The sequence below is a fragment of the Mustelus asterias genome, chromosome 5, assembly GCF_964213995.1.
Source record: "Mustelus asterias chromosome 5, sMusAst1.hap1.1, whole genome shotgun sequence".
Lineage (NCBI taxonomy): Eukaryota > Metazoa > Chordata > Chondrichthyes > Carcharhiniformes > Triakidae > Mustelus > Mustelus asterias.
In genome coordinates, this window is record NC_135805.1 from 62508339 (window position 1) to 62529680 (window position 21342).

At 41.1% G+C, this 21342-nt stretch overlaps 1 protein-coding gene across 4 annotated transcripts in view; it reads left to right on the top strand.

Annotated features, from left to right (window-relative positions):
* bach2b (BACH transcriptional regulator 2b) overlaps positions 1-21342 on the top strand; it is a 249770-nt gene that overhangs the window by 178942 nt on the left and 49486 nt on the right. For 3 of the 4 annotated variants that reach the window (XM_078212660.1, XM_078212661.1, XM_078212659.1), the window contains one exon: positions 9506-9760. In XM_078212660.1, the coding sequence (XP_078068786.1) occupies positions 9506-9760 (255 nt within the window). The remainder of the gene's footprint in view (positions 1-9505; positions 9761-21342) is intronic. The other variant, XM_078212662.1, reaches the window with a different exon arrangement.

Genomic DNA, 21342 nt, shown 5'->3' on the forward strand with positions numbered 1-21342 from the left:
ATCTCTCATTGAATCTTGGCCACAGGTGGATAGATAGCATGCAGCTGCCACTGCTCCCAGTGTAAAACTGTTGATCTTTCGTTGGTGACTCTCAAGAGGTGGGATTTCTGCCCCGGGGCCCTGAAACCTGGGGAAGACCCACGCTGACCATGTATTTGCTTGATGGACATTTAATTCTGGCAGTCCTTCACCAATTAAGATGACATGCTGCTCCCATCAGCAAGTAGGTGAGACCCCCATCACAAATATTACATTCCGTCAATAATGTCCACAGGTCTACCACATTGTGTAAGATATTTGAAGACTTTCATGTGCGAATCTTTAGAAATAGTGCACACAGTAAATGTTCAAGTAGCCATAAATGATGCGCATTGCCTTTTTGATAAATTATTCACACAGGATTCACTTTATACATCATATAAATATATGAACAAGTAGCAGGAGAAGTCCATTCAGCCCCTCAAGCCCCCTCTGCCATTTAATAACGTGGCTGATCTGATAGTAACCTCAAATCTGCATCCTACCTACCCCATTGCTTACCAAGAATCTATCTACTTCTGCCTTAAAAATATTCAAAGATTCTGCTTCTACCGTCTTTTCAGAAAGCAAGTTCCAAAGACTCACAACCCTCTGAGTGAGCAAATTTCACCTCATCTCTGTTTTCTATGGATGACCCCATCTTTTTAAACAGTGACTCCTAGTACCAGATCAGCAATAAGTAATCTAGGCTAGTGAGTGGGCCGCATGAGTGGCCCTCCTTCATTCCAGTGGGCTGCAAGATTGAAATTGGGTGTGTTTACTAACCTTGACTCTACGAATAAGATTGAATACATGCTGAATATTTTATAAAGAGTTATAGAAAATGCCTAATCATTCATGTATTAATAGAACTGTCATCAACTTCAAATGGTAAAAACAAAAGAAATATTTACGCTTTGGAAGCAGAAGGTGCGCACGGCTTTCATAGTCAATGTTGTGAGCAATCAGCATGCACCTCACTTCACTTGCCCTTGCTTTACATGCTTATCGCTTCAGTCATACCAATAGGAAAAAAACTATGCTGACAGAAATCAGCTGAATATGGCAACTCTGCAGTGGGCAATGGTCAACAAAATATCTTGTGGGCCGCACTTAGAACCCAGATGGACCACCTGCAGGTTGCCCACCACCGCTCTAGATTCTCCCACAAGATGAAACATCTTCCCACATCCACCCTATCAAAACCCCTCAGGATTTTACATGTTTCAGTTAAGTTGCCTCTTATTATTCTAAACTCCAGCCAAGCCTATCCAATCTTTCCTCATAAGACAGCCCACTCATTCCAGATGTTATTCTACTGAACTTTCTCTAAACTACTGCCAATGCATTTACACCCTTCCTTAAATAGGGTGACCAATACTGCACACAGTGCTTCAAATGTGGTCTCAGTAGTGCCATCTACAACAGATGCATAACCTCCCTACTTTGTTTTGTATTCAGTTCCCTTCACCATAAATGATAACATCGGGCAAGTTATTTACTTTTACTCATAAATGCCCTGGCGTATTCATTAGTAAATTTATATTATAATCAATTTAGGTTCCACAATTGTCTTGATCTTTCATATTCTTTATTTTTTAATTTCAATAGCAATGTGCAATGATAATGCAAATTAAGATAAAATATATTGATGTATATATAGAGGAAAAACAAGCAAACAATGGAATAAGAAGAGCTGTGTCTGCAAAGAGATGATGGTAATATTTTTCATTCATGGGATGTGCCAGCAGTTATTGGCCATCCTAATTGCCTTTTGTTTGTGTGAGCATCACTGGAATTCAGGTGATGAAAAGACTTTGTTGCTTGGAGGGGAACTTGCAGGTGGTGGTAGGCCAGTGGGGTTTTACAGGACTCTGCGACCGTGAAGGAACAGTGCTATATCTTTGGTGGACTGCATTTTTGAATACAACTATGTGGCTTGCTAGATCATTTCAGAAGGCAGTTAGGTGCAACCACACTATGAATCTGGAGCCACCACATGCAGGTCATAGAACAATAGAACCATAGAAAATTACAGCTCAGAAACAGGCCTTTTGGCCCTTCTTGTCTGTGCCGAACCATTTTATGCCTAGTCCCACTGACCTGCACTTGGACCATATCCCTCCACACCCCTCTCATCCATGAACCCATCCAAGTTTTTCTTAAATGTTAAAAGTGACCCCGCATTTACCACTTTATCCGGCAGCTCATTCCGTCAGAGCAAGTAAGGATGGTATATTTTCTTCCCTAAAGGATGCCAGTCAACCAAATGGGTTTTTGTGAGAATCTGGTAGTCCCATTACTAATATTAGCTTTTTTAAAAAAATTCCAGATTAATTTATTTGAATTTAAATTATTTGAAATTAAATGTTGTTTTGGTGGACTTTCAACTCCTGTTCTTCGATCATTTACTCTGGATTACTAGTCCAGTAGCATAACCAATATGCTATTGTACCCTCTATAGTACAGTTAAATATTTTAATCGATTGTTGCAGTACATGCAGGACCTTGAGCGATTAGACAGTAGGCTCTGTCCTATAGGAGTGTCATTGATCTAAGGTCCTTTTACAATATATACTGACATTCTTCTTCTCAGGTGGGCAGCAATCAAAAGCTCCGGCTGCTTTGTCTAATGAGAATCATTCACTAACTGATGGTCATTTCTTTCACGATCAGTGTTCCTGTTTGATCAGATGTGCCATTGATAGGACAGCTAAAATGCTCACTTTCACTTCATCACCGTCACTGGGTCACAATCACAGAATTCCCTCCTAACATTAGTGGGTGTATGGTACTTAAAAATATATATCACTGTTTCTTCACTGTGGCTGAGTCCTTCAGAACCCTCTTGGAACACCACCACCTGTAAGTTCCTCTTCAGGTCACACAGTTCTTCAGACACCAGAATGCCAGTAATATTGATACGTGATAGATGCTGCAGATTTGGAAGGAGCTATCGTAGGATCCTTGCTGTGTTGTTGCAGTGCATCTTCTGGGTTGCACACAGTGCTGCCATTGTTCGTCAGTGGCAGAGGGAATGAATGTTTAAGGTGCTGGATCGGGTATCAATTAAGCAGGCTGCTTTGTTCAGAATGATGTTGATTTTCTTGAGTGTTGTTGGAGCCGCATTCATCCAGGTAGGTGGAATGAATTCTATCTTGTTGCTGATTTATACCTTGTAGATGGTGGACAGGCTTTTGGGAGTTAAGAGGTGAGTTACTCACATCAGAATTTTCAGCTTCTGACCTGCTCTTGTAGCCATAATATTTATGTGATTGTTCCAATTGAAGTTCTCGTCAATGGCAACACCCCCAGGGTATTGTCTGGAGTTGCATATCGGCCAGACTGCGCAGGACAGCAGGTTTGTTTCCCTCGAGAACATTAATATACCAGATGCTTTTACAACATTCCAACAGTTTCCTGGTCATCATTACTCATGTTTGCTTTCTTTTACTCCAGATTTATTCAATTAGGTGAATTCAGTTCACAAGTTGCCATGGTGAATTTGATCTTGTACCTCAAGATCATTGGTCCAGAACTCTAGATTACTAGTCACAATGCTATCACACCCATTGCAGTATTGAAATTCTGGTGCACACCTAGTGTCTAATCTGTCTTCTTAATAAAAAAAGAAAGTTGGGATTGCATAATGACTGTCAAGTCCTTGGGATGTCCCACTGTGGTTCACAGCCTAAGTAATTGCTTTTGTAATTGCAGCCAATTCTCACATAGCAAAGTGATACATGACCAGATGATCTAGTAATTGAGTGATTTTGTTTAAGGGATAAGTGTTGACCATGTGAAATCCTATCATCTTCAAGTAATGCCGAGAGATCTTTTATGCCCACCCAAGCAGGGGGGCAGCCCCTCATCTGAAAGACCAAACCTTCAACAATGCAATATTCCCACAGTACTATCCTGATTATTTGCCCGGATATCTGGAGTGGAGATTGAATTATGGGAGAGGTGAATTGCATTAATAGCTAAGTGTTTGTCATGGAAGAAAGCAGTGACTCATGGATAGATGGGCACACTTGTTTGATTAATATAGTGAGCATTTATTTCCCTGATTATTCCTAGGCAATTTCTTCAGAACTTTAGTTTTAGAGTATAAAGAGCATTGAGTGCCAGAAGAATTGTGTGGAGGAGGTTCGCCTCTAATTCATCAGGTCAGCTTGAGATGAATATTAAATACAGATCCAGGGGACACATTTTAAAACTCATACTTTTAAGATGGTTCTGTGTACCCTTTGAATACTCTGCATTTGGTTTCAATCTCTCAATTTCAATAGTGAAGTTTCTGATCTGTTAATATTTACAGTAATAATTCTAGCTAAATACAGTGTAAATGTCACAGCAGTTTCCTTGTGGTCTTTCTCAACTGACTGTAATTTGAGGTTTCTGGAGATTTTATTGAAAAAGAAAACAAAAGTGCCTTCTGAATGGAATCATTACCCAACCTGGATTTGTGGTGAAAACAGTACCTCCATGGATTGTAGCCACTATTTTGACCCAAGTCCAATAATATTGTAACGATGAAAACAGCGCTCTGAGGAAATAACCTTCAGATCATTGCAACACCAGAGGCAAATAACTATTAGAAGTAGTATAAACTTGAGTTCAGAGACTTCCTCTTTGGTCTAGTACATCCTTGCGACTTAATAAATTTATAGATTGTGATTTTATGGGTCTCTTAACTCAGATTGATGGAACTGGAACTTTTATTTTTTTAGGTTGTTTCCCATTTGCCACCTTGCAACTCTTTTTTTTGTTACAAGCTGCAATGAATAGAAAATGAAGCTGTCATGAAACATATTACCCTCATTACATGCACAATGGGATACACTGAAGGATTACTTATTCCAAGAATCATTTCATACCTGTAATTCAGAACATTAAAAAAACTACCTGGAGTGGCTGTACAAAATCCTTTTTGTACGTAAATTGAAAATAATTCAGTCCTTCAGTTCTTTTACAATAAAAAAAACATAATTACAATTTTAATTGTTTCATTAAAATTACAGTTTTAAACCAGAAAACTGGTTTCATTGAGCACCTCAAATTCCAAGATTATGTGAACATCAGTACAGGTAGTTAGACATGTTCTAATTGTGCATGTTAATTCAGCTACTTGGTGCTGACTTAATTACATTCCACTGAAGCAAGCATGCAGAACATGTCTAAAATACATCTGCTAAAAATGATTGCTATTGCACATTATTCAATAATTTTGCAGCTGTAACCATATTTTGTAAATTTATCCAGAGGTCTCTGTGTAATTGTTGGACATGTGATGAATTTTGTGTAACCGAGAAGCGTGGGATATGTTCACTGGAAATTCACATGATAAGGTTTGAGTTGCAGGTTCATCAGTTGAATAAGATTGCAATAAGTAAATTTGCTGCAAGGCTTAACGTAATGGGGGTTTCTGAATGAAATACTCCTGCTTCATTGACAAAAGTTGAACCAGGCAAGTTGCTCATTATGGTGTCATGTTCAAATATCAAAACCACATTTAAAATTTAGGAAGATGGAAGTGAGAAGGAAAGTCAGACAGAAATCTTTCACCCAAATGGTATTAGAATTGTGACACAAATTACCTTGACCCTCCACTTCAGTGGACAATACAAATGGGTTATTTTAACAACTTGTTGTTTCTCTGGAGAGAAAAGGAACTGGAGGGAAGAATTGATCTGGTCATCTTGTCTAGTGATGCAATAAATATCTTTGTGAAGATTTCCTTTGGGTGGTATTTCTATTAAATAAGTGTGTTCCAAGGAACATATGGTTGAAATTCTACAGATTAGGATGGTTACAGGTTGGTTACAGTGGGAGTGTACTACTGGGTGCACTCCAGCGTTAACCCTGTCAGAGTACTGAGCTCTGTGGGTCTGGTGGGGACAGACTCCACAGCCCGAGTGGCCATGGAGGTTATTTCCTGGGACTTCCTTCTGATCTTGGCCATACTCACCTTCTTCCTTTCAGTAAGGGACACAGTCTGTTAAAAGAAACCCTGTTTTTGCCACTGATTTTTTTGATGTATAATATTGACCTGTACTTGGGTTTACAGTTAGGGCATAAGTTCACGGGTGACATGAAACTCAAAAATAATAAAGTGAGGGTTGGGGGCGGGGTGAGAAGAGATTTGAGAGTGCATGCAAATAGTGAAGCAGATGATGCCACATGAAATTTCATGAAGTGTGAAAATATGGTTTAGGTGGGAAGAATGAAATGGGGCAATATGAACCAAATGGCAGGGTTTTAAAAAGGGTGCAGGAACAAAGGGACCTATAGTCATGTGTACACAAATCTTTGAAGGTGGCAGGACAAATTGAAACATCTTCATAAAGCATCTGGGATCCAGTAGTGAGACAGCATACATATGAAAGAAACTTATGCTAAAATCTACATAAATCACTGGTTAGGTGCCAGCTGTAATATTGTGTCCAATTTTGTGCACCATACTTTGGGAAGGATGTCAAAGCAGATTTATTAGAATGGTACCAAGGATGAAAGACTTCAGTTATGTGGAGATGAGAGAAGCTTGTGGTGTTCCCATCAGTGTCGAGAACATTATGGTGAGATTTATTAGACATGCTCAACATCGTGAAGAATTTTGATAGCATAAATAAGGGAAAACAGTTTCCAGTGACAGATGGGTTGATAATCAGAGGACATAGACTTAAAGTAATTGCTGAAAGAGCCAGAGGCAACACAAGGAGAATTTTTATTTTACAGTGAGTTGTTATGACAAAGGTAGAGTCATAAAAGTACAAAAAATATATGTATATATTTGATGAGACTTGTGCCTTTGAAATATGGAAAGTGCTTTTTTTCTGTGTATGAGATCAAAAGAACATGCATTGATAAAAGCAGTTAATCTAAACTTCCCCAATGACTTGGCATGCATATGCCCTGCTTAATGCAGTACTGAAGGGTACAGAACATCACAGGTTTGTTCTCTGTCTGTGCTGATTAACCAGTGTGTGCTATGAATCCAGAGAGGGTTCCTACTCCTGGTCAGGGCCAGTAACTTGCTCCAGGAAGCACACATGCATTTAAGTTGGGTGAGGACAGGTTCTGCTTTCCCTGTGATGCCTTCCATAGTTAAATAGTCGACTTATCTACAAACTGTCAAGGCAGGTGCTTGGTGGCCAACACTTTGGTGAGGTGATTGCCTTTCATGGAAGGAGGGAAGAATATTTGAAAAAAAAACAGTTTGAAGAGTACAGGTAATAAGTAAAGATTGGATGGCTTTGGCAGCATTTGAGTCAGGCATCATCAGTTCTGTAGATAAGGGAAAGGTGACTCAACATGTCTGGACCAGGCAGGAAATGAAATTTATACTTGAGACTGGAATTTCTCGATGACTGTAATTCTCTGATTTTTGCTCTTGTCACGTGAGATGCATGCATAGCTGTCTTACAGAAGATCATTTTTCAAATGGTTAGCATACGTTTCTTTTTATGCTGGTGCTTTCAGAAAGTTGGTAACCATACCTTGACAGGAAGCAATGTGAAGCTTGGCTGTTTACCTTTGTTGGGTTATTTAGTAATTTATTTGACAATAGGTTATTGACAAAAGAAAGGAAGAGAGAGGACTTGTATTTATATCATGCTTTTCATGACATTGGGGCATTCTAAAGTGTTTTACAGCCATTGAAGTTTGTTTTATGTGTAGTTACAACTGTAATATAGGAAACAAGGCAGCCGAGTGATGTTGATTGAGGGATAAATATTGGCCAGGAAGAACTCGCTGATTTTCTTCAAAATTGTTCCATGCGGCTTTTTTACATACATCTGAAGGTACCTCACTTAACACCTCATCTGAAAGTCATATACCTCTGACAGTGCAGCACTCCCTTAATAACCACACTTGGATGTTGTCCCAGTTTGTGAACCCATGTCTCCAGGGTGGGACTTCAATCCACAACCTTCTGATTGAGAGATGACAGTGCTACCATTGATCCACAACTGACTCCTAAAAGAAAAAGGATGTCTGAGTGACGCTTCATAGACAGTATTCGGCTATTGCATTTCTTCATCAATATTAAAAATGTAAAAAGGTTACAATCTTAATGCTGGTGTATAATTAAGCTTTTTTATGCCGTTTTGTTCATAATGCTTCCCGGCACATTGCTTAATTATGAAGTGTAATTTCAGGCTGCTCACAGAACTGTCAGAATCCACTAACTGTATAGCGACTGCGCTGCTTCATACTTTTACTTAATTAACTAATGTAAGTTAGGAATTTAGTTGACTTTCTTGTTGGAGTGCTTTGTAACAAATATTGGACATGGATTTTTTTTCCAGTACTCAATCGTAAGTTATTCCTCGACAAAACTGCAAGCAAGACAATTACATTTTTCTATCTTTTCCTTACATGGAGTACATCAGTTGCAGTTGACTTGTAGAAATCCACAATAACTGCACGCATAATCCTCGTACATATTAGCATAAATGCAAACTCGCTTACATAATGGTAGTGTTTTGAGGGTCTTGCGTAAGTGGTAAATGAATAACATTTCAGTACTTAGCCATGAATTGGAGTATTGTTTGCATGCTTTTCTTCCTCCACAAACATTGTAGTTATTTTCAGCTGTAAGCAAGTGAAGATTTTTGATCTGTTATTTGATGGCTAACTATAATAGTAAATTAGTATGAAGCCTCGGATGGGACTCAGATGTTTTGGTCATTTGATCACACTAGATAGCAGTAGACATATATTTTGTAAATAGCAAGCAATAATAATTAAAATTTTTCATCATACAGTTTTTTTTCTCTCATATTGGACTCTAAACCATATTCTTTTGAAGTCTCCATGATGTTTTGAACTTTGTTTTGCACTGTTTACAGTAAAATACTAACAATTATAAATGTCCCTTTAATGGAGAGAGATGCCAATGGTCCTTTGTGGACTATGGCTAATTACTTACTTACTCAGCCAATATCAATGCACAGAAGTACTGAAGCATGTTGGAACATATGTTTCTGTCTGCAGCTTCACCCAACATCTCCAATAAGGAGCCTTGTCAAACATTGTAAATTCTGATGCCCACTGCACCTCAATTTGCCAAAATTATTTTCAATGATAGAAAAATTGTGTGGATTGTGCCAGAATTTCGGATGCATACCCTCCCCTGGCAAGGTCATCCTGACTCAAAACATTGGCTCTGTTCTCTCTCCACAGATGCTATCAGACCTGCTGAGATTTTCCAGCATTTTCCGCTTTTGTTTCAGATTCTAGCATCTGCAGTATTTAGCCTTTATCAATTCATCCATATACCTGGGCAAGTGAAACCACTCTGGGACAAAGGGCTTAACTTCAGGTGCAGTTTGAAACGAAGAAGCCAAAAATATCCGGCATAGTGTGAAGAAATTCCAAACACCCACTGCCTAACACATTTTTTGTTTACAGAAACTGCATGTTTTTAACTATGTCAGTGCAGTCTAATACTAATCCAGTGTCTACCTCATTTTTCCTTTAGGGTCTGAACGGAATGTCTGTGGATGAGAAGCCTGAATCACCCATGTATGTGTATGAGTCAACTGTGCATTGTACAAATATCCTCCTGTGCCTCAACGACCAGCGTAAGCAGGATATCCTCTGCGATGTGACTGTTCTGGTGGAGAGGAAGGAATTCCGTGCCCACCGGGCTGTCCTGGCAGCGTGCAGTGAGTACTTCTTACAGACTTTGATCGGACAAACGGAACATGAACTGGTTATCACCCTGCCTGAGGAGGTATGTCACAGTAACTCACTTTAAACATAGGGCATTGTTTAATCAAATCCAAGTTGTTGCAGGAAGTGTGGCATCAGACTAGTCCATACAATATGCTGTTATTCTTGCCTTGATGCCTAAAATAGCAAAATAGTTTATGTTAACAAGTTATTTTTGTTTTCTTTTGACTCCACATCGCAATTCGAGGTGAAAGGGTAAAGTAGTGTGGATTTACGCTATGGTACATGAGAGCACCAATGTTTGCCACTACTGGTGGATGGGATATGTCTTTTTTAACTAGGAGCCCTGATTTTATGAAGTTCCGTAAGTCTCAGCTGTCTCATTGCATCATGAAGGAAAGGACAGCTTGCAAGGGAATTCTACCCATATTGTACTCATCTTCCGAGTAGATATTTGGGAAGGATCTGCTTCGTATCATTATCATTATAACTATCATTATCACGAAAGAGGTAGTGTTGGGCAAGTTAATGGGGCTAAAGGTAGACAAGTCTCCTGGTCCTGATGGAATGCATCCCAGGGTGCTAAAAGAGATGGCGGGAGAAATAGCAAATGCACTAGTGGTAATTTACCAAAATTCGCTGGACTCTGGGCTGGTTCCAGCAGATTGGAAAACAGCAAATGTGACGCCACTGTTTAAAAACGGAGGTAGGCAAAAGGCGGGTAACTATAGGCCGGTTAGCTTAAATTCTGTAGGAGGGAAAATGCTTGAATCTATCATCAAGGAAGAAATAGCAAGACATCTGGATATAAATTGTCCCATTGGTAAGACGCAGCATGGGTTCATGAACGGCAGGTCATGTTTGACTAATTTGGTGGAATTCTTTGAGAACATTACCTGTGCAGTGGACAATGGGGAACCTGTGGATGTGGTGTATCTGGATTTCCAGAAGGCATTTGACAAGGTGCCGCACCAAAGACTGCTACATAAGATAAAGGTGCACGATGTTACGGGTAATGTATTAGCATGGATAGAGGATTGGTTAACTAACAGAAAGCAAAGAGTGGAGGTAAATGGGTGTTTTTCTGGTTGGTGATCAGTGACTAGTGGTGTGCCTCAGGGATCAGTGTTGGGACCGCAATTGTTTACGATTTACATCGATGATTTGAAGTTGGGGACCAAGTGTAGTGTGTCAAAATTCGCAGGTGACACTAAGATGGGTGGAAGAGCAAATTGTGCAGAGGACACTGAAAGTCTGCAAAGGGATATAAATAATCTAAGTGAGTGGGCGAGGGTCTGGCAGATGGAGTACAATGTTGGTAAATGTGAGGTCATCCATTTTGGTAGGAATAACAGCAAAATGGACTATTACTTAAATGGTAAAAAATTGCCGCATGCTGCTGTGCAGAGGGACCTGGGTGTCCTTGTGCAGGAATCTCAAGGAGTTGGTTTGCAGGTGCAGCAGGTAATTAAGAAGGCAAATGGAATTTTGTCCTTCATTGCTAGAGGAATGGAGTTTAAAAACAGCGAGATTATGTTGCAGCTATATAAGGTGCTGGTCAGGCCACACCTGGAGTACTGTGTACAGTTTTGGTCTCCTTACTGAAGAAAGCATATACTGGCACTGGAGGGGGTGCAGAGGAGATTCACTAGGTTGATTCCAGAGTTGAGAGGGTTGGCTTATGAGGAGAGACTGAGTAGACTGGGGCTATACTCATTGGAATTCAGAAGAATGAGGGGAGATCTTATAGAAACATCTAAAATTATGAAGGGAATAGATAAGATAGAAGCAGGGAAGTTGTTTCCACTGGCGGGTGAAACTAGAACTAGGGGGCATAGCCTCAAAATAAGGGAAGCAGATTTAGGACTGAGTTGAGGAGGAACTTCTTCACACAAAGGGTTGTGAATCTGTGGAATTCCCTGCCCAGTGAAGAAGTTGAGGCTACCTCATTGAATGTTTTTAAGGCAAGGATAGATAAATGTTTGAACAGTAAAGGAATTAAGGGTTATGGTGAGCGGACGGGTAGGTGGAGCTGAGTTCACAAAAAGATCAGCCATGATCTTATTGAATGGCAGAGCAGGCTCGAGGGGCCAGATGGCCTACTCCTGCTCCTAGTTCTTATGTTCTTATGTATCCCCAAACTGCAGAAAATTGGAGAAACCGTGTGTTCCTTTGTAGTAGGACCAAGTAAATTTGTAGCATGGTGACCATTCAGCCTATCGTGTGTGTGCCACATGATTCAGGGAAAATTAATCACACACATTGTATTTTTTTTTAAATCAATTATGGCCATTTCATAATCTGTTAATAAATTTTGCTGCAGGCCAATCTTAGTTTCAAGATCATAAGTGCATATTCTAAGGATCCCTTTAAGTAAAACATAATTACAGTTAGTTTAGCTTCAGCTATAATTACTGGGGACAAAAGAGGAAACTTCAGCCTTTTAGCAATTAAATTCTGAATTTCTCAAAACAATTGAGAAAACTCAGATTGTAATTCCCCTTTATAAGTGAACATAGAAACACGGGTACTGTAAGCCATTGAGCCCTTCAAGCTTCTTTCACCATTCAGTGCAATCATGACTGATCTGTGACCTAACTCCACATACCCACCTTTGCCCCTTTATCCTTTCATTTCTTTGGTCAGCAAAAATCTATCAAGCTCAGATTTAAAATTGTAAAGTAAAGTAAAAGTAAAGTTTATTTATTAGTCACAAGTAGGCTTACATTAACACTGCAATGAAGTTACTGTGAAAATCCCCTAGTCACCACACTCCGGCTCCTGTACGGGTACACTGAGGAAGAATTTAGTATGGCCAATCCACCTAACGTGCACATCTTTGGATTGTGAGAGGAAACCGGAGCACCCGGAGGAAACCCACATAGACATGGAGAATATGCAAACTCCACGCAGACAGTGACCCAAGCCGGAAATCGAACCTGGGACCGTGGCACTGTGAGGCAGCAGTGCTAACCACTGTGCCACCATGCCACCCTATTGACAATTGCTCAATCATATTACTCTTTAACCTTCTAAATTCAAGGGAAGAGAACTCCAGTTTCTGTAATATCTTTTCATAATTTAACCCTTAGAGTCCCAGTATCATTCTGGTAAATCTACCTCTGAGGTCATTGTAGCTTCCTTAATTAATACCTGGTGCCCAGAACTGCTCACAGGACTTCAGTCAGGTAGGGTCTAACCAGGGCTTTATGTAGATATGGCACAAGTGCTACCCACTTGTGTTACAATCCTCGACACAGTGTCAGGAGCGTTGCACCATCCACAAGATGTATTGTAGCCAAGGCTCTCCTACCACCTGGAAGAACAAGGGCAGCAGACCCATGGGAACGCCAGTACCTTCAAGTTCCCGTCCAAGCCACACATCATTCTGACTTAGAAATATATCTGACTTGGAAATATGATGTTCCCTGTAGATGTTGTAGCAGTGAATTGGTAGAATCTATAAATACAGATAAGATGGGCATTTAGCAAAGACAGAATTGTTTTAATGGGAGAATTTAATTTTCATTTAAATTGGACTAAGCAGACTAACTTTTGTCAGAAAGGTTGTGAATTTCTTGAATGTTTGAGATAGTTTCCTATAGCAATGTATCCTAAAACCAACAATGGGCCAAGCCATATTAGCTTTACTGATGAGTATGTGTCAAGTTAGTTAACAACCCAATAGTGCGTGATTGATTATTTAATAGCAATCGTAATATGGTCGAGTTCAGTGTCATGTTTGAAAGGGAGAAATACAAAACAGTTAAGATTTTGTACCTAGATAGGGCTGACCTACTGGTGTCCAAACTGCCACTGCACTTAAAATACAGGAAACAATTAGGTTGAAACAAGAAGGACTCGAAACATGTGGCTGATCAGAAAGCATCTGTAAAAAAAACAGGTGACCATTTCAGGTTCAATACATCATCAGATTATGATTGTGATTCTCATTATTCATTTATGGGCTATTGGCATTACCTGAAGGCCAGCATTTTATTGCCTGCTCCTAATTGTACCCTAAATGCCCTATAGAGGGTGATGGTGAAGTACTTTCTTGAGTGCTGTTAAACAGGCAGTAGCAGGATGGTGATGTAAAGGCAATATAGTTCTAAGTCAAGACAGGAGCCGGAATCTCCCGCTGTTCACGCCGGTGGGACCTTCTGGTCCTACCGATGGTGCATCTCTACTGTGGGTTTCTGATGGCGTGGAATGCAGTCAGTGGGGAATCCCATTGTCAGCGGGGAAGTCAGAATATCCCGGCAAACAGCACACCAATTCCCGCCGCAAGAAATACACTGCAGGGAGGCCAGAGAATGCCCCCCCATATGTGTGGTTTGGAGAGGAACTTGCAGGTGTTGGTGTTCTTCTAGGTGGTTGGAGGTCACAGGTTTGGAAGGTGCTGCCAAAGGAATCTTGGCATTGTATCTTGTAAATTGTATACACTGCTGCCACTGTGCATCTGTGATGGAAGAAGTGAACGTTTAAGATGATGAATGGGGTGCCAATTAAGTTGGACGCCTTGTCCTGTACGGTGTTGAACTTCTCGAATGTTGTTGGAGCTACATTTACCCAAGAAAATGAAAATATTCCATCACAATCCTAACTTGTGCCTTGTAGACAGTGAACAGGCTTTTGGAAGTCAGTAGGTGAGTTACTTGTTGCAGAATTCCCAGCATCTGACCTGTTCTTGTAGTCACAGTGTTTATATGATTGATCTAGTTCCATTCCAGGTCAATGATTTTGTTGGTGGGGGGAATTGTGCGATAGGACGGGGAATAGAGTATAAAAGTTGGGGTCTGATGTTGCAGTTGTATAGAACGTTGGTTCGGCCGCATTTGGAATACTGCGCCCAGTTCTGGTCGCCACACTACCAGAAGGACGTGGAGGCTTTAGAGAGAGTGCAGAGAAGGTTTACCAGGATGTTGCCTGGTATGGAAGGGCTTAGTTATGAGGAGAGATTGAGTAAACTGGGGTTGTTTTCACTGGAAAGACGGAGGATGAGGGGTGACCTAATAAAGGTGTATAAAGTTATGAAAGGCATAGATAGGGTGAACGGTGGGAAGCTTTTCCCCAGGTCGGTGGTGACGTTCACGAGGGGGTCATAGGTTCAAGGTGAGGGGGGGAAGGTTTAACACGGATATCAGAAGGACGTATTTTACACAGAGGGTGGTGGGGGCCTGGAATGCGCTGCCGGGCAAGGTGGTGGAGGTGGACACACTGAGAACGTTTAAGACTTATCTAGATAGCCACATGAATGGAGTGGGAATGGAGGGATACAAAAGAATGGTCTAGTTTGGACCTGGGAGCGGCGCGGGCTTGGAGGACCGCAGGGCCTGTTCCTGTGCTGTATTGTTCTTTGTTCTTTGTAATGCTATCGAATGTCAAAGGGAGATGGTTAGATTGTCTCTTGTTGCCGATGGCCATTGCCTGGTACTTTTGTGGTACAAATATAATTTGCCATTTATCACCCAATGATGTCCAGGTCTTGCTGCCTGCAGGCACAAACTGCTTCAGTATCTGAAGAGTATCTGAACAGTTGCAAATGGAACTGAGGTCCTTCAGCTGAGAATGGTTGGGCCTTGGTCTAGGACACTACCCTGAGGAACTTCTGTAGTCATATCCCCGGGCTGAGCTGATTGGCCTTCAACAACCACAGGCAGTATTTTCTGTTTCTCTTTAGCTTACCGGCATTTGTGAAATCTTTTTCTTTTTATTTACAACTAGATTGAATTGGGAAGTGAGCCAATTAGGGAAATATAGGGTTAGGGATGGAAATGCAGGTGAATTTATTTGCAGGCTTTCCCTGCATAGATTTTCAATTGCAACCAATTCCAGTGATTAGTTGATGGATGGTTTCTTTTGTTGTAGCTTTACATCTAATTTTCTGTTGAAAAACCTGGGTGATGGGCCAAGCCACCATCAAGTTGGAAAAGGATTCTAGTTATTTGATGTTTACTTCACAAAGCTGTGCCAGTCCATTTAAGGTCTCTCCAGTCAAGCTGTGATTAAAACCTAATAAAAAGAGGGAGCAGGCTCACTATTTGTCTCCAAAGAAATAAAGACATTTGTTTTAAAATGTGATGTTCGTGTGGTATGACTTCAGCCAATTAAACTGAGCTTTTAAAACATCTTGCCATACATGTGCTGAATATTTGGCGGCAATGCTTCAAACGTTGTGTTCATGAGTCTTGCATTAGTAAATGGAAAATATATTGTTCATATTGGTGTGCAAGTCATGCATCATGAACAAGTTGTGTTAAGATGAATTAAAATAAATATGGGCTGGATCTTTGCTACTGAGTTAGGTAACTCAAGTCGGGAAATCTCCCAACTTGGCAGACTTGCCTTGGTTTAAAGGGTGCCATTATATCTAAGTTTCACTGCATGGAGGCAAAGGTGGGCTAGATTCAGGCCCTCTGATATTAGATGCAGGCTCATTGGCAGCCAGGGAGGTGGTGTGTGCAGAGGCAGGTTGGTCAGAAGAGCCACCTTGGTTCTCTTGGACTTCATCTCAGGCCCTCTAGTTCTCAGCCCTCACACACCTACAACCGATGTCGCCTCATATCCCCATGCCAACATATGCAATCCCATGCTAATTCATGGCCAAGCCCCCTCCTACCCGCATCCCCCCACCCATCTCACCTCCACAGTCAGTCACCCAGCATTCATTATTGATAGGACCTCAGGAGCCATGTGGAGATGAAAAATATTAACATTTAGCTATCTATCACAGTGCTCACTCATACACATTTGATACTGAAAAACTCCCATTGTAAAACCCGCTCAAAGCTTTAAGGTTTCCTCAAGTGGTTAATCTGTGATTAAAAACAAACACACTCCTATTCAGTAGCCACATCAAAGGCAGGTAATCCTTTATGAGCCTCTTTGAATTTTCAATCAAACTGTGAACTCAGAACCCCTGCTGAGATAACATTAGCTGTTGAAATTTAAGAATTCATAATGACATAATTTCCCAAGGGAAATGTAAAAAAAACTTTTAACGTATGGAACAGGTGATTTTTTTTTCTAACCGAGACCAGATGGCCCATCAATCAAAGCAGTCCTGCAGAGTGTTCATCTTAACACTCATTGACAAATTCAGCCTTTTTAAAACTTTTAAAGAGTAGGGGTTTAAAAAAGGAATCAGATCATGATACTTAAACAAACCTTATCCACTCTTCAAGAGCATTTAAGTCTGCTCTATAAATGAATGACTCCCACACTGTGGATTAAAGCCCTTAGAACAGACAAAATGGGATCTGTTTGGACTGAGCACTAAGTTCAAATGTTCAAACTACCTTCCCATTTTCTTAGCATCAAAAAATTTCAGCTCATCTAAAGCTTTGTTCTCTATGTCCTATCCCACACAACTGCCACTTGCTTATCACCCCCCCCCCCCCTGCTTTTTTGGCTCCTTAAGCCTAACACCATAAATTGAACATATTCACCCACACCTCCCTATTTCTGTAAACACCCCCCCCCCCCCCCCCCCCCGCCCAGCCAGCCCTGCCACATTCTCAGAACTCTGCCTTCCTCCAATTCTGACCTCCTGTCCAATTCCCACTCCCAGTATCACAACGTTCATCCTCCCAAGTGCTAAGCTATGGAATTCTGGGCGGGATTCTTCGGCCCGGCGTACCCCAAGACCAGAAATTCCCGCCCGAGCTCAACAGACTTTTAAACGGACCACTGAATTTTCTGTCTCACCCGCTACGATTCCTGCGGCGGGCGAGATGGGAGAATTTCGACATCAGTCTCTCAATCTTTCCACTGCCATCTGCTCCTTTAAGAACATCCTTAAAACTTACATCTTTAAAAATGTCTATCCTCTTGGTAGGTGCAAAGGCACGAAGGATGAAAGCATAAATTAGGACAAAATAAATTCAATAGAAAATCACCATTAGGTCCAGCAAATTCATTCACTTTCATATAATCTCAACTTCCATTTATCTGCTTTTTTTTGCAAACATTGTACAGGATTTTGGTGCGATCACACCTGGCACACTGTGTGCAGTTTTGTCCCCACATTTAAGAAAGAATTTACTTGCATCGGAGGCAGGACTTTAAAGATTCACTAATTCAGTCCCTGGGAAAGACTGAGCAAGTTGGGCTTATATTCTGTGGCGTTTAGAAGATTGAGATGTGATCTTATTGAAACCTACAAAATGCTGAACGATTCCTGATAGGATAGATGCTGAGATTATTTTCGCTGGTCAGGTCATCTAAAACACAGCAGATCCAGTCTCAGAATGAGGGACTGATCATTTAGGACTAAAATGAGAAGAAATTACTTCACTCATATCTACCCTAGAGGGTTGTGGATGCTCCATCAATAAATACGTTTAAGACTGGGATAGACAGATTTTTGGGATAGACAGATTTTTGGCATTTCAGGGATTTGAGGGATTTTGGGGTTGGCGGAAAAATGGAGTTGAAGCCCAAGATCATCATAGAATCCCTACAGTGCAGAAGGAGGCCATTTGGCTCATCGAACCTTCACCAACAACAGTCCCACCCAGGCTCTATCCCCATAACCGCAAATATTTACCCCGCTAATCTCCCTGACACTAAGGGGCAATTTAGCATGCCCAATCAACTTAACCCATACATCTTTGGAGTGTGGGAGGAAACTGGAGCATCTGGAGGAAACCCACGCAAACACGAGGAGAACGTGCAAACTCCACACAGACAATGACCTGAGGCCAGAATTGAACCCGGGTCCCTGGCGCTGCCACTGTGCCGCCCACAAATGAATTCAAATTCCATCATTTGCCGTGGCAGGATTCGAACCTGAGTCCCAGAACATTAGCTGAGTTTCTGGATTAGTAGTCTAGCCATAATACCACGAGGCCATCACCTCCCCAATGATTGTATTGAATAGCGGAGCAGGCTCAAAGATCATAAGATCTTTTCTTGCCCCTATTTCTTTTGTTCTTGAGCCAAATTCCACTCTCTATTCTGTATGTGCTGTTAACTTCAGCATAATTCAGGTGACTTACTTGACACCGCAAAGAAAATTACATTTAATGCAAGAATTATGATAAACTTAGATAGCAGAAAAACTGGATTCTGGAACTGGCTATGCCTACTGTAAGCACAGAAGGATTTTTTAATGTTCTCTTCATGCGATAATCTAACAGATGGTCGACCAGCCTATTATAAAACCTTCCCGATTTTCATTATGGAATGCAAATTGGATGGGTTCTATAATGGGCAGGCAATCCACTCCACCTTTCCCATGCAGTGATGATAAAAAATTACCTCTTTTCAAATCTGAATTTAAATCCAATTGGAACTACTGGGATGAAATCTCATCTGTCCACTAACTGCTGGGTGCTATTTGAAATGCAGTTGGGCAGTTTCAAACCAGTTGCAAATGTATGTTGTTAGCAACACAAAGTGCACCTCATACAGCACAAATTGGCACAGAAGAGAAAGTTTCATTCAAGGGAACATGCGGATGGATGGTTGGTTGGTTGGGGGGGTGGGGAGTGTAAAACTGCACAAAGAAGATGTTTGTCTAAGGTTGTTTCTGACCACTGACCTCGATGAGCATGAATCTGTGTCAAATGAATTTTAAAACAAGAATAATTTCCTTTTTAAATATTTTAGTGGCTAATTGGTTGACACAGCATCTTCCAACTAACCACTAAAATATTTAAAAAGGAAATGATTTTTGTTTTAAAATTCAGAGCAGAAGATGCAGAGTCTACCAAAGAAATTCGGGCTAGACTTAACAAGGGCCATGATGCTGTCAACTCATGAGTATGGAGAAACCCCAGCATCTGGGTTATAATAAAAATTTGTCATCAGAAAGCCCTTGTGTGGCCAGTGACAATGTATGGCTGCAAAAGCTGGACCGTCAAGAAGATGACAAGGTTCAAATAAGAGCATCTGAAATAAAAGGAAAATAGGATGGATATTATGTGTGCCTTGGACAGGCAAGCAGGCAAACCAGTGCGTGCTGAAGAAAGCTGGTGCTAGGAGGAACTTGGTTGAGGTGGTGGTATCAAGGAAGCTCACATGTGATGCGAACAGGAGTGTTTGGAAAAAGAGGTAATGCATGGAGAAACACCTGGCAAATGTGCAGAAGGAAAACCCAAGGTGGCATGGATGGATGATATCAGAAAGTGGACTGGCATCTCTATAAAACAGGCAATGTGGACAGCAGAGATAGAAAGACTGTTCATAGTGCGCCCAACCCTTGGAACGAAGACGGATGAAAGACAAGACAGTGACTGTTTATGGCAATTCTATCAACAATGTCGATAATTACACACACAGTTTCTTTAACATTTTGTCGACAAAGATGCAAAAAAAAATTGGCTACAATATGAATAGAATAGTGATTAACTTGTATTTGTGCTCAGCAAGGAACTGCTTTAAGAACATTGGAGAAAAGGGCATCAGTTTGTATGCAACAGTTTATTTTGTTCAATTTAATTTTCTGAAGATGGTCTTTTGGTCTTTTATAAAATAAAATATATAATTTGCACATGTTTAGAAGACTGGGCATTGTTTATGTCTATGGCCTTCCGTTCACTTAGTTACTGATCTCAGCTATGACATATTGAGGAGGTGTTAAGCAGAGGCTATAAAGTAAAATGTGTGCGTGAGAGAATCAGAGAGAATATTACCACATGCATCACCCCGGGCTGCTTTTACAGTTCCGAGCAGCTGGTGTCAGCAGCATTGGCAAAGACTTAGGAACAGATTGTCCACTGTCCACAGATCACCAGGGAATGATGTGCAGCCTGGATAGACTCTGGAAAAGGGAAAGATAGAAAAAGCCTGAAAGGGATTCTCAACTCCTCTGTTAGTTCAGATGGGCAAACATGGTGAGTAGTTGAGCCATAAGGATCTGAAGATGACAGATTCAATCTATCATAAGGGGAATGTTGAAACAGGAGCAGGGCATTCAGCCCATCTATCCTGCTCCACTATTCAATTAGATCATGGCTGATCATCTACCTCAACACCACTTGTTTTTTGCAACTTGTCTATTTACTCATAGAATCTCTACAGTGCAGAAAGAAGTCATTTGGCGCATTGAGCCTGCAGCGACAACAATACCAGCCTGTCTCTATTCCCGTAACCTCATGTGTTTACCCGGCTAATCCCGCTAACCTACACATTCTTGGGGCACTAAGGGGCAATTTAGCATGGCCAATCAATCTGACCCGCACATCTTTGGACTGTGGGAGGAAACTGGAGCACCCGGAGGAAACCCACGCAGACACAGGGCGAATGTGCAAACGCCATACAGATAGTCACCCAAGGCCAGAATCAAACCCAAATCCCTGGCGCTGTGAGGCAGCAGTGCTAACTACCGTGCCACCCATAACGAGCTAAAATTGTACCATGTTGTGGTTGCTATCACTAAAATGCTCCCCCATCATCACCTCAACCATCTGTCAGGCTTTATTCCCCAGAATTAAGTCCAGCACTGCGCTGTCCCTTGTTGGCCCCTCTCTATATTGACCTTAAAAGTTTTCTTGTGCACATTTCAAGAAATCCACTCTATCCAAGCCTTTAGCATTATGTCTATCCCAATTAATTTTGGAAAAGTTGAAATTACCTAATATAATTACCCTATTATTGTATTTACACACCTCCGTGAATTGCGCACTTATTTGATCC